Genomic DNA, 13,543 nt, shown 5'->3' on the forward strand with positions numbered 1-13,543 from the left:
TGTTCCAAGGCTTGATAACCCTCTCGGTGAAGAAAAATTTCCTAATATCCAGTCTAAACCTCCCCTGGCGCAACTTGAGGCCATTTCCTCTTGTCCTATCACTTGTTACCTGGGAGAAGAGACCGATATACTTCACAGTGGGCAACTCTGTTCCTTCTACACTATGAACAGTATCAAATGTATAAGGCTGTAAGGCCTGTCCTTGCGTTCTTAAATATATTTCATAAGAATATTGCTGTCCATGTACAGTTTGAAATTATTTTGGTGCAGAGTCTTTCACTTTCGTATATATCACTGGCAGGGAAGTCTGGAGGCCCTGAGGAGGAGAGGTAGTGAGGGCTGACTGGTGTAGGGACTACTGCTGGAGCTGGTGCGAAGCATGCTCCCAGCCATGCAATGAGGGCAAGAGACTGCACCATCCTCTCATCTAGGTCACCTCTGTGCTCCAGCCTTCTTCTTGCATTGGTTTGCAGAGCTGGTCTTCAACACAGGTGACACAGCAGTACTAGATATTAAAACCAGTCAGTCCTGGACTCTGGCAGCGAAGTTGACGCTCACAGAAATGTAAATATGCAGTGCCTGAGTGAGTTTGAAATTTCCACCTTGTCTCTGTCCATGAGGTCCCTCTAAACTGAGCTAATGTGACAGCCTCCTATTCTGCACCCATCTTCCAGTGGAGATGCTCTTCTGTCTTTGTTTACTCAGAATAGTAAGGATTACACCTGGCTATGTTCAGCATCTCTCCTGTAGCTTGCTCAGACCTGATCTCCCAAACCTGTTCTGAATAACACCAAAGAATAATCACCCTGACTAACTCAGAGCCCGACTTTGCCTCCTTTGAGTAGTGTTGTGTGATTCAAACGTGTGCTGCAAAGAGACTGATCCCTTAGCTGTCATGGCAGTTGTAGTTAAATAATATTAATCCTTGATTTCCTGTTTTCTCTTCAGAAATATTTGGTAGCTTGATCTCACGGATTTTCTTAGAACTCAGATTAAAATATAAATAGGGACAGAGGGATTTCCTAAAGGTAAAGCAGTTTTACTAGTATTTTTAATAAAAAGATTGTAGCCCCAGTATGAAACCAGAAGATCAGTTGTGTGTTACATGAAGACTGGTCATTCAAAATAATGTCAACAAAATAATCTTGCTGCCCCTTGAGACTTATACTTGATAATGTACAAGAGCAATTGAAAGTCTTCTCATGGCATTCATTTTTAATTACTTCTGTGGTACAAGGTCATAGATATAAGCCACTTGTCAGCCTGGATAGCTTCACAAAGATAAAGACTAGATTTATAGCATTATGCAGAATTCTGGGGAAAAACAAAGGTCACATTTTTCAAATTTAAGTGTTCACAGTTAGGCTCTTAAATCCGTCTTCAGACACTTATATAAACAGCCTGCTTTTCAGAAGTGCCAAGCAGTGGTTCTTTGTGCTGACTTTGCTGGAAACAGTATGCACCCAGTGCATCTCTGTTATTCATCGTATCAGTTAGCTAGCTATAGGCTTGCAGGTCTCGTTTCAGGTTCTGGTGTTAAATAGGTGCTGCATTGTCAAAGGTTTTAAATTATTGTCAAGACAATTCTTCATTCTTAATTGTTCAAGTTATAATGCAGATTACTCCATTGTAAGAAAGACCCATGTCTTTTTTTTTTCCTGCTCCAGGTTTGACTGTTGCGAAAATAGCATAAGGAAGTTGATATTTCCATGCAAAGTTGGCATGACTGGGTGCAACATTTTAAAGACTTTTGTGATATGAATTGTTTTACTTCCTAGTGACAATTCTTCATAAAAATTACCTTAACCATTCTTTACAGCGTGGTCTTTTCTAGGCCAGTAGTTAAGCTTAGTGTATAGTGGAATTTTCCTGTTTCTAGACTGTTACTTAAGACTGAAGAAAACTGTATGCTTTTTGGCAACAAAATCTTTAGCAAAGACTTAGCTTCCAAGCTCTTGGTCTTCTGAGGGTGTACTTGGATGTAAAGACATAATAAAAACACAGAATCTTTGGAAATATAAATCAACCGGAATTTCCTACAGCATCTTTACATTCTTTCCTTTGTTTAATACAGTAACAGGTACAAGAAAGGAGGCACTATGACAGCCTATGATAGCTTGCGTTTCTAATGCTCTCCTGTGAGTGCTCTTAGGAAGTTGTTTTAGAAGTGAAGCAAACATCACAGCTAAATCAATGTAATTAAAACAGACAAGGACAGTGTGAGATTTGGGAGATAACAGCACTTGCATTAAGAAAACTCCAATTAGGTCCCCGGAAAGTAGCTGCAGAGGTAGGAGGAATAACAATTCCTGAGAGAATATGGGGGAACCTTCTATTCAAGGTCTTTATTTGAGGACTGGTGATGACTAGAAGCATTGCTTATGCCCAAATTGTTTGAGGCTTTTTTGTTTGCTTTCTGGAGGAGAAAAAAAAAAAGATTAAAAAAGTTTAAAAGAGTTTGAGTACGTTTGAGTACAAACCAGGGCTTTGGTTCAGATGAACTCAGATTAAGTAATGGCAGAGCAGTAAGACCCAGTAGCAGTAAGACAGTGTGGCTCCTTTGTTTGCATGTTCCCCCAGGCAAGTTTCATATACTTGTGCAAGCAAAAGATGAGAGAAGCCCAAAGATGACCTTAGCAGTGACGCCCCATGTAACTGTGCACTGTAGTGGCAGGTATTGAGATCATATAGGGGAATCTGTGGGAATAATCTTTTAAGAAAACAGTGTATCTTTTTTTGCCAGATTGCTGATCTTCTAACTTGTGGGATGTGCCTATAAGGTTTTGAAAAGCTGGAGCAGATGCTCTCCTAAAAATAAAATTAAAAAAAGCCTGAAATCTTACTGACAAAGCCCTTTCAAATTCATGTTTGTCAGGCTTGTCAGCTGCACTAACACTCTTTGATGTTGCTTTTACCTCCTATATTTGCTGAAGTAGGTGCTGTCCACTGTAAATAACTATTGTTCTGATTTCCTGACTCATTTTCTTGAATTTCCTCAGTTGTCGTTACACTTTTGGGTAAGAATGGGTGGATGTGGAGACATGGACATGGTATTTTAATCTTTGCAGGTGAGCTGAAAGCTCACCCAAGGTTACTGCTGATCTGAATTGGCTCTGATCATGCTCTACTAGACAGTGTCAGATATGTTGTTTCTCAACCAGCAGCCTGTCAGTATTTTGGGAGGCAGTTGTCTGATGAAGGGGCAGCTTTGTTGTTGTTGTTTCTCACTTCAAGGGAGGGGAGTTTGGTCTGGGTTTGATTTTTACTTCAAGGCATCGCAGGCACAGGGCTAAGCAGCAGAGTTAAATGGACAGGTAAAAATTCAGCATGAGTTTGGAATGTCAGTGTTTGTTACCTGTTAAAAACAAGAAACGCAACCATTTTAGTCTTCCACAGAGGAAACTTTTGAGGTAACTTTCAAAACATTATGATGGATCGTTTCATCTACCCCCACCCCCCAAACTCCTTTAAATAGCAGCTACGTCAATGAACAAGACTTGTTGATGGGGCAGTAAATGACATGCCAGATATTCCAACCAGTACATCCTACCAAAGATACAGTAAAGAATGTGCCTGGATACTAGAAAGGATTGGTCTGATAGTTTTGATTGCTACAATTGATTTAATGTTTAGATTGTGATAGGGCTTAAAGAACTGAACTAGAATTGGCCCCATCATGTTCAACATTGTCCAGACATAAAGTAAATAGCATTTCCAAAGACGTTCATCTGAAAAATGAGACCAAACAGGTCCGTATGGATGAGTAATAAGACCTGAGCAAATAAACAACAAATACGTAAAGTAGGAGGACATGCCTGCTTTTTTCCAAGTCGGTAGCTGTGACGGGAACGCGGCCAGTGAATGAATAGTTTGTATGCAGTACAACAGGGGGGCTTTTCAACAAAGGATCAGGCTTTGGATCAAGAAAGTACATTTATGTGATTTCCTATCTGTTTTTCCCATCGTTTCCACTCTTCTTCAAATCTAGTTAAACTGCTCCCCCTCTTCTCTCCCACTCGTAACATCACTCAACAAGCAAGGCAGGGACTGGGGGCAGCTCTCTGCCGCATGTCTGCCAAGGCAAAGCGGACCAAGCTGCAAGCGCATACCAAGTGGTAATATGGGAGTCAGAGCTGCAGATCATTCATAATCCGCATCTCTCTTCCCCGTAATTATCTCTGCTACCCAAGAGAGCTGAGAACTCCCTTAAGCCTCCCTGCAAGTCATTTAGATTCTAATTGGGATTTAAAAACTCTTGAAACCTGAGTGGGTGGCTCAGTGCATTATTGCTGATGAATGTTACCCTGGGTGATGTGCCCAGCAGACCCACAGAGGACGTGCGCTCAGCTTTCCATTGAAGAACTGCGTCCTTTTTGTTTTTGAGCGTGGATTTGTGCTTTGCCTCAGCTAATTAGGAACTGGTTTCATTCACAACAGCAATTGCATTTGTGGCATTGTACCAAAATGTTAATTTAATTTTGTATGTCGAATCTTTTCCCTTCTTAATGTTTCTTTAAAATGGAGGCGATGAAGCTTGCTTTCTCCACTTAAATATTTTCTGCCTCTCCTCCCCATTCTGTGTTCTCTTTTTTTTCCTCAAAGATTCACTGAACACAGTTTCATTACCTGCTCAGAAATGTCATCACGAGGACCATAGCTCTCTAAGGCTTGGCTTTGCAGGCCCATATCCTTATTTGGGTTTTTTGGTTTTGGTTTTTTTTCCCCTCATGAAGATCATACTAACTGGTCATTGTTCCCTTGTTGCTAATTCCCTGCCAGACTTCCCTCTTCCTGTTAAACTGGCCCACAACCATAAGCAGAATGATGTGAGAGGGTCCATCAGCACAGTAAAGAGCTGGAGAATTGCACTGCTGGGGCAGAAGTGGGATGACATCACTCTGATGGATTTTACTGTGGCAGCTGCACAGGGACCTCTGTATATCAAGCAGCTGATAAATGAAGCACATAATTCAGAACAGGACTGATGGAGGCTGCAGCACTACTGTGGCAGCTATTTCTAAGGGAGATGAGGGTTTAGCAATTCAGAATGGGAAAAGAGGAGGGTGAAGGGGCTCTTCACCTGGGCAATGTAGTCTGGGTGTGGTTTCCCCACCCCACGCACCCCTTTCGTTCGTTTATCATCTTAAATCTCTTGAACGACTCCCTCCACCAGCTGCAATGCACTTTCCTATGGGCACTGCACACATCCGCAGCAATCTCTGCTCAGTGAGGCAGAGGGAATGATGTTAGCTCTGAATTAATTTGCTCTGTGTGTGTAAATCAGGCTCCTACTGTTATTTTGGTGAATTATTTTAAATGTAAATGCTATAGAGACAAATTAAATGTGTGGATGTGGTACTGAAAAAGCACACTTGAAAGAGACATAATTCAACTACATAAAAGTTGTTCCCTTGGTCATTAATATAATGTGCTTTTAATAAACTATGGATGCGCTTGGCTTTCAAAGCTGTCTAATCATCCTGGATTCCTGTCCCAGTCTTACCCCTAAAAGCTGTAGGCTGTAAGTCAAGTGAAAGCTGTAGGCTGTAAGTCAAGTGAAAACAGATAACCAAAATTTTGGGTAAACTGCCTCTAGCCCATTTTCTTTGAGTCCTGGGTCATTGTTCAGGCTTCTGACCCAGGCACATGGCTGGAGCTCCTTGCCAATGGGGAGCTACTGGGGTTTATTCCAGCTGAGACATAAACCTCTGTGACTTTGAGAGATCTCTGTTAAGAGGCTGTGCTAGATTTGGGGCTGCAGTGCCCCGCTGCTCTGAGGAAACTGTTCTAGAAATTTATTCTGTGTTTCTCCAGTGGGAGAGTGGGATTTTTTGTGTGTGTGTGTGTGGTGGTAGTTTTTTGGGGTTGTTTTGTTTTGTTTTGTTTTTTGGCCAACAACAACTTGTGTTCATTAATTCCTGGCACTTTGGAAGAAGGTCCATCCTTTGAGAGAGGAGGGGAGCTCAGACATGGTGAACAGTGTCACCTGTACTAGGTGACACTAGTCTTAACTGAAATCTGGACTATGGTTAATATTCATTTTCGGTCTGTGACCTTCAGTAGATCATCTAATCCCAACTTCCTTTGGTTTCCCCCTGGTTAGATGAACAACACCAGGCTTCTCTCATTTTTCCTTCCCCTCCATCTTGTGTTGGTTATTAAGTAGCCCAGTGAAGCCCAGCTGTTTTGTTCTCCAGTGTCAGATAGGCTTGATTGTGGCTCCTGAGACTAAACATCCTACCATACAGGCAGCTGCCTGTATGCATTTCAAATTATCCAAACTTACCTAATAAGCAGGATGCAGCTGGCAGGCTAGTAGCTGGGGTGGCTGTGAGTTGTACAGCCATGGTTTATACTGCAGCCATTGCATGGCTTGTCTCTCACTATGGGCACAGAGTGCTCTTCTGAGACAAACCACAGAGCTCATAACAGCTCCAATGGCTTTCTGATGAGTTGGAGAGCTCTGTAACTGTGTAGCAGAACTACCTCTCAGGGTTGCTTGGCTCAACCTTTTACATGCTCCCCTTCAGCAAGGTGGGGGCACAAGCAGAGCCCAGCCAGGACCCTTCCCACTGCTGACTGCTTATGCCTGCATCCCAAAGCCTGTAGGAAGGTGTAAAGGTCAACCCATATACCTTCTTCCTCTGGACCATTTTGATCAAGCTTTATTTGATTTTTATAGAATTCTTCCCCTTTGTTTTTGTGACTGTCCTTGAATGTAGCCTGTCTCAGTGCTGTCTGCTCCGGCACTTGAATGCAGACCACCTGTGCCAGTTGCTGTTTTCAGTGCCATTTTTTTGTATGACTTTTGCTGCTTCATATCCTCAAGATATTTCTTTGTGGAGACAGGCTCTTAACACCTTATTCTCTATTCAGATGCATAGAAAAGGATTTGTGCAGCATTCTTTCATGAGCTACTATTGCTAGAATTATCCATCTGCTTTTGTACTTTAATGGCATAAATCCCAAGCTTGGGCTTGGACTAATAACAGTATAAAGCAGAGTTTTAATACTTGCACAGAAGGTTGTAGTACTAAACGTTGGTGACAACCCCTCCCTGTGTTCCTATGTGTGGGATTTGTTGCCATATTTAGTGAAATTTGTCAGGACAGCCGTATAAAATATGGAGAAATCTGCTTGAGCTAATTGGATGCTTGGCATTATTTTTTGATAGAATATTGTTCTTTGCTGTTGCCTGATTGCCAGGGACAGGTCAGATCAGTGGTTTCAGGGAGACATGGAGAGGCCAGCTGTGACCGTGCCAGTGGATTTCAGTGTTAAACAGAGATGAGCATTTGGGGGGGCAGGAATGAGGCATCCGAGTCAACTTAATGGTGCAGCTTAATGGGTGCCTGTCTGACTAGTACTGTGCTGTTGAGGAAGCTGATAGACTATTTCAGCAATCTCTGCTAACTTGTCTTTAAAGATTTTTGTATAGTGCTTGCTTCTTTTCTACTTGACCTAGTTTATGCTGTGCATGTTGAGTCACTACCTACATTAAAAGCCTTCATTCTCCTACTTCCTTGATGGATTTCTAGTGCATTGGGTCACCATTCCAGACTACTGTTTTATTTATTTACTTGTAATCATGTCTCCCATGTAAGCTGCTTCAGAGCAAATTCTTATTTTTCATTAGTTTTATTCTTCCCTGGAACATCAGTTAGTTTGGGAAAATGTAGAATGGCTATCTTGGGCCATTATTCCTCAAGGACTGAGAACTTTCGTATGACTATGAACTGTGTTTTTTGGTGAAATATGTCCATGAGGACTTTTCTGCCAGGAAAACTAATCCAAAATGCAGTAGCAGGTTTTGAGACTGCAGAAAATTGATGAGCTTGGTAAGATCAGAGAAGAAAAACAGATCTCTAGTAAAAGCAAACACAGCTTTCAAGGCACTTAGCAGAGGTATAGAGCATTTTAAGTAATACAGATAAATATCTCCCTGGAGCTTTTGCTTTTTCAGCTAAGCACAGATCAGAGAACAAGTAGGAAAATGTGGGGGGAAAAAACAAAAGCTTTAAAGATGTCAATGAACATTTTTCAAGCTGAAAATTACTTTTAAACAGTGAAAATAGCAGAAGATGCATAAGGCAAGGGCAACGAAGCTGTGCATAAAATAAGGGAAAAGAATGAGATCAGAGGGATGCAAAGAAAGTTTTGAATTAAGTGACTGCTAACTCCCTTATTATAAATGATTTATTTTTATTTGTTCTTGAAAAACATTTCTAATTTGGTCTTGTTGCTGTACTAATACACTGAAAGTTATTCGTTACTATCAGACAAATGTTTTTCAGTGTATGAGCAAAAAGTGATACTTTAATGCTCTTTAAAATAAAATAAATTTAAGTGCAAACCATGGTAATTCTGCATAAAATGGTATCAGTGGCATTCCAGCTGTTTTTGAGTTTTATATTCATTGGCTAGGTCTTAGCCCCAGAACTGCTTTGTATGCAATCTATAATACTGGCATGTATTCGGTAGAGGACTTCTGTATAATGATATGATGTGTCAGAGCAAAGCTATGAGAATGCTTGATTTTTTTGGTGAAATGTCACTTCAAGTTGAATGGTTGGGTAGTTACACACTTCCACAGAAAATTGTGCTTTAATCATAAGCTCATATGCACCTCCATGTCCTGAACTGCCATTGATATTGAGTGGAGTTCCAGGTTTAGACAATGAATATGTCTTTGCTATGTTGTGTGTATTTATTGAATTCAAAGCATCAACAATCAAGTATTTATAGCTCATACTCCAGTCATTTTGATGTCAAGTTACTGCACTGAACTGATAGCTGCTACACTGAATTTACACCTCACCATGTTATTAGAAGTAATCAAGTGATGTGGCCTTAACAAAACATCACATGTAATGACAACATTGACGAGGATGATCTTTGCAGGTCTTCCTGTAACCTCTGACAGCACTTTATTCTGTAGTACTGGGAAACTTTGCTTTCAGGTAATAATAAGCTAATGAACCCTTATGCACTTTTTCTTGGCCCATTGACACAATTAGGTTCATAAGATGCACTTGCATTATGGAGTGAAACGAGGGCTCAAGAACAGGCTTATGTGTCTCCAGACTCTGACTGGTGCTTCCTCTATCCAAGCTGTACAAGGTCAAGCTCAAAGTTATTTTGTGGTTTGTTTTTTTTTTTTTCCACCTGTTCTGCAAAAATTTTGAGTGTGACGTCATGTGTAACCTGGACAGCCAAGACTGTCACCAGGAGTGCTGATAGCAATATACGTGTTTTCACCTTATTCCGTTCTACTACTGTAGCCACGTCAAGTCCGTTAAACTAAAATTACTAGTTATATCAGCTGCATATATATTGTTGTCTGCATCATGTTTGTGTTATCTACTTACTTCATGCATAGAAACCTTAGTGAAGCCAACCTCTTTGTCATGGAAACTGTTGTCCTAGCAGCTGCTAATACAGATGAATATGTCAGCAAACATTTTCTTTAATCATTGACATTTTTCACAGATTTTGAGAACAGAAAGTTTATGCTCAGTAGCCTATACAGGTATGGATGAATGAATGATTGGTCAACATCCCACTGAAGGGTATTTGCTAATACCTTGAGGAGACCTTAGGAAAAGGTTCCTGCTTATGAAACCGATGAAGTGCCACTTTCTTCTGTGCTAGGAGTATAAATGCCATATTTTTATTTCTCTTAGGTTTATGCTTATATCTTGAGACTTCAATGCTTGCTCTGGCTATAAACCGCTAACCCTCCATTATCTGTAGCTCATTCAGGGCTGTGCTGAGCAGAATGGCCCTCCTGTGGTAATAATGGATACTTCTGTAGCAAACACCCTTTTAGGCAACAAAAAGGGGTTCTCAAATTAACTAAATGTGTGGACAGAGAGGAAGGTGAATGTTTTTCCCAAAGGTTGAGAGTTTCCTTGGGCTGACAGGATTTGGTAAATCATAATCATCAAGGTATGAATTGGGAGACATGAGCTTGTTACCTAGTCAAGTTTCCTGTCAACACAGCGATGTCATAATGAAATCACGTTTGTGTCACCTCTGCCCTGTGCCTTTTTTCAGAGCCTGTTTTCTTATTCTTACTTGATCTTTTCTTTGCAACATGCAGGAGTTATTGAATTTTTTAAAATCATACTTTCCAGTCTAGAAAAAGACAATCATTTATGGTAACAAAACATGAATGGAGAAAAATTCTCTGAAAAATGGGCATGCACCAGGCTGGAACTGTGCCCTGAAATTGCCTATATAGTTTCCTTGTCTTTTTTTCGTTTATGCTGTGTTATAGTGTCCCTTACCACAGCCAAGCTCATATAATTGATGCAGTGCTGCCGATGATCTTGTGGTCTATACCAATTTGTTCTTTTTGTTGTGGCAGTGATCGCTGATGGGGCACTGGATAAGACAGCTCTAACAGACGACATGGGAAGTGATGAGGACCTATATGAGGACTTCCGGAGCTCCAATCACCGCTACGGCCACCCCGGGGGAGGTGGAGAGCAGCTTGCCATCAATGAGGTATTGAGCTGGTTGGTTTCTGACAGGCAGGATAAGGAAGGATGCTGGTTCTTGTTGTGAACTGTAAGAGAGGTCAACAACCAAACCAATAACGCCAGAGTGGATGAGGCTTCAAATGTCATTTACTGTGGGTACCACTTACAACTGGGTAATGACAGGGTCTGGGTCTTCCATCAGAGTGCTGTCCCTAACAGTGGAGGACAGTGATGTAAGGTAATGCAGAGCCACAGGTCCTGAGCAGGTAACTCTCCTCTTAGGTGTTTTTGGATGGGAAGTTTAAAGCCACTAACAAGCAGCCTGGTCAGGGCTGGTGTGAGACTTGAAATGTGCTGTACTGAAGGCATAAAGGAAATGTTGAAAAAAAACCCTGGTCTACATACTTCTTTATTGGTAGATGAGAAGGGTGCAAAGTTTATTGTATGCTTGGTCTTCACTGCTGCTTCCTGTTCCCCCGTAAATTCACTCTAAGGATGTGAAAGACATACCTTTTTAGTCAGTGCTTTTAGCTATTTTCTTTTATAGTGCTGACACTGATTAACTTGAGATCAGCCATTTAAAAATGTACTACTTAGTTTAACTGATGTGATGAGCAACAGGATTTAAGATGGTTTTTCTGCAAAAATACAATGGCTTTGTCTAATGCATTAGACCTGGCATCCCGTTACACACAGAATGCCTTTTCAGTGGGGTGAACTAATAAGCTTTTTCATTGGAAGAGTGGAGCATGTTCACCATATGAGTGATCTCTTGCACTCTTACACCTTCTTTCTCTCTTCCCTATATTCTGTTACCTTTACGTGACCTTTGCAAGATGAGAAGGCAAGGACAAAAGCTGTATTATATTTTCTTCTGGCTAAGCTATAACTCAAGCTATGTTGACTGAGGCTCTATGCCTTTATGTTTGATACATATAGCGATGGTGCTTCTGGGGTCTGCAAAACCTCCAGAAAGCTGCACAGTGAGGGTAACAGCTTTTCTTCAAAAACAACAATAGCAAATGCTCTTCTAGCAGTTTTCCTGCTCCTAGTGCTCAGAATCCCTGACTACCACCCTGGGTGCCTGGGGTAAGGAAGGTACTTGCTATATTTTCTTCTCCTATTGCTTACATCCAGGGGTTATCAAACCATGGCCAGAGCTTTTTGATTTAACCTCAGCTGTTTTGAGCTGTTGTCACTGGCAAGCAAACATTAGTAGAACACCAGAAAATCTTTAGTTGCATTCTCCAACATTTACCTGGTGTGTTTGTGAGAGAGTCCCAGGCACCCCAGGAGTCAGTCCCATAGTGTGCACAGAGTGTGGGAGGAGGATTCTGCTTCCCTCCCATTCAGGTGCTTGCCTTGGTATGTCTCCTTAGTGTGTCTCATCAAACAGAACATTCTCTGGATATTTGTTTCCTTTTTTTTTAAAGGAAAAGGCAAAATATTTTATTTTTTTAAGGAAATCTTTGCAACTCTTTAAAATCAGGAAAAAAATTAACTTGGCAGTGGGCCTGTATATCCATCATGTGTGTGGTGGTTTTCTCTTTCATCATTCATTATTAATGAGAACAATTGTTTTTCTTTCTTTTCCTAAAAGTTCATTTTATTAGAGTAGAATTCCATCATCTAACTTCTAATCAGGAAAGCAAATGGATGTGTCCAAAGCAGGTGTAATTTGTATAGTCTTTGAAGCATATGTGGGGTTTTATTGGCTAGTTGACTGGAAGAAAAAAGATTATTTTTGGCTTGTTCCCTAGAAGCTTGCCTATTCAGGGGCCAACAAAACTGTAAGAACAGGCAGTACATTATTTACTTTGTCAACTGGTTCCTACATGTAATTAATCCATCACTTAGCTTCACTGAGCCTTAGAAAAGTGCTTTCCTACACAATCGGTTCCTGGAACAAAAGACTACCATAAAATACAAAATCTCTGAGGTGAAATACTAAATCTGTGAGTTAGGGATTTTACATGAACAGACATCTTAAGTGTTGGAATTTAAATATCTCAAATAGCTGGCAATTGGACAGGCTTATTTTCATCTTCCCTGCTGGACCAAAAACTGCGCATTGATTAGTCTTGACTATTTTCCATAGCAGTGCTAGGAGTGATGTAGGGTGAAGATATCAATGTCCAATCATTTAGTCACATTTTGTGAGTAGTCTTGTCTTTGTTTTTTTGTATTCCAAGTTGCGTTTTATTGGTCGTGGATAAGGAAACTATGGTAACCGCATTATTCTTAGCCTTCTTGGAAGAAGCAGCTTTCAAATAAACAGAGAAGGTTGAAATACATTTTTAAGGCATTTGGCAGACCAAGTGTTGCATTAAAAAACAAAACTCCCAACCACTGAGTTTTAGCTCATTTTGGATCAAGAGAAAATGGTTATGAAATAGAAAAGAAACCTTTCATAAAACTAGAATAATTTATTGGCAAGAAGACTAGAGGGATAAAAAAAAGCTGGGAAGGTTGTATAGAGCCCACCTAAGAAGATCAGCATGAGAGTGTGTAAGAGCCAAGAAAAATCAATCAAAAAGTAATAATAAGGGTTTGGGATGAGAAAAGAGGCAAGGGGAAGTCATTTTCTTGGGGCATCTGTTTGACGTTCTTTCAAATGCATTCTTGATGTTCATGAAAAGAGATTTTTGTGTTTAGATTGTACTTGGTGGAGTTTACTTTGTGTTTGTTCCAGATATAAAGACCCTATCCTTGTATCTTTTTGCTTCCACAGTATAATTAGGTAAAATGTGGCAAAAGAAAAATCTATACTGCAAATGCATTGTGGTTCTGTCCTTCCAGCGCAGAAGTATTACGTATAGGACAGACATAGCTTCAACTTCATGAAATGTGTTATATGTAGACTGAAGTCGAGAACATGAAGGATTAAGCATATAAAAAGCCTGCCTGCCTGGCTCTCGAGTGATCATGGTGATAATGAGGAAAACTATAATACTTATCAAGTAATTGGCCTGGGCAAGTAGGCTTAGGCCTGTTTGCTCGGAAATATCTGATGTATGCAAAGGGTTTGTTCTGTCCTGCTGTGTGAAGGGTCCATATGC

The 13,543-nt window shown here is 40.6% G+C and overlaps 1 protein-coding gene across 2 annotated transcripts in view; it reads left to right on the plus strand.

The window, feature by feature from the left end:
- ARHGEF4 (Rho guanine nucleotide exchange factor 4) overlaps window positions 1-13,543 on the plus strand; it is a 124,058-nt gene that overhangs the window by 68,758 nt on the left and 41,757 nt on the right. For both annotated transcript variants that reach the window (XM_075507463.1, XM_075507464.1), the window contains one exon: window positions 10,370-10,509. In XM_075507463.1, coding sequence (XP_075363578.1) covers window positions 10,370-10,509 — 140 coding nt within the window. The remainder of the gene's footprint in view (window positions 1-10,369; window positions 10,510-13,543) is intronic.

Source organism: Mycteria americana, chromosome 7, assembly GCF_035582795.1.
Source record: "Mycteria americana isolate JAX WOST 10 ecotype Jacksonville Zoo and Gardens chromosome 7, USCA_MyAme_1.0, whole genome shotgun sequence".
NCBI lineage: Eukaryota > Metazoa > Chordata > Aves > Ciconiiformes > Ciconiidae > Mycteria > Mycteria americana.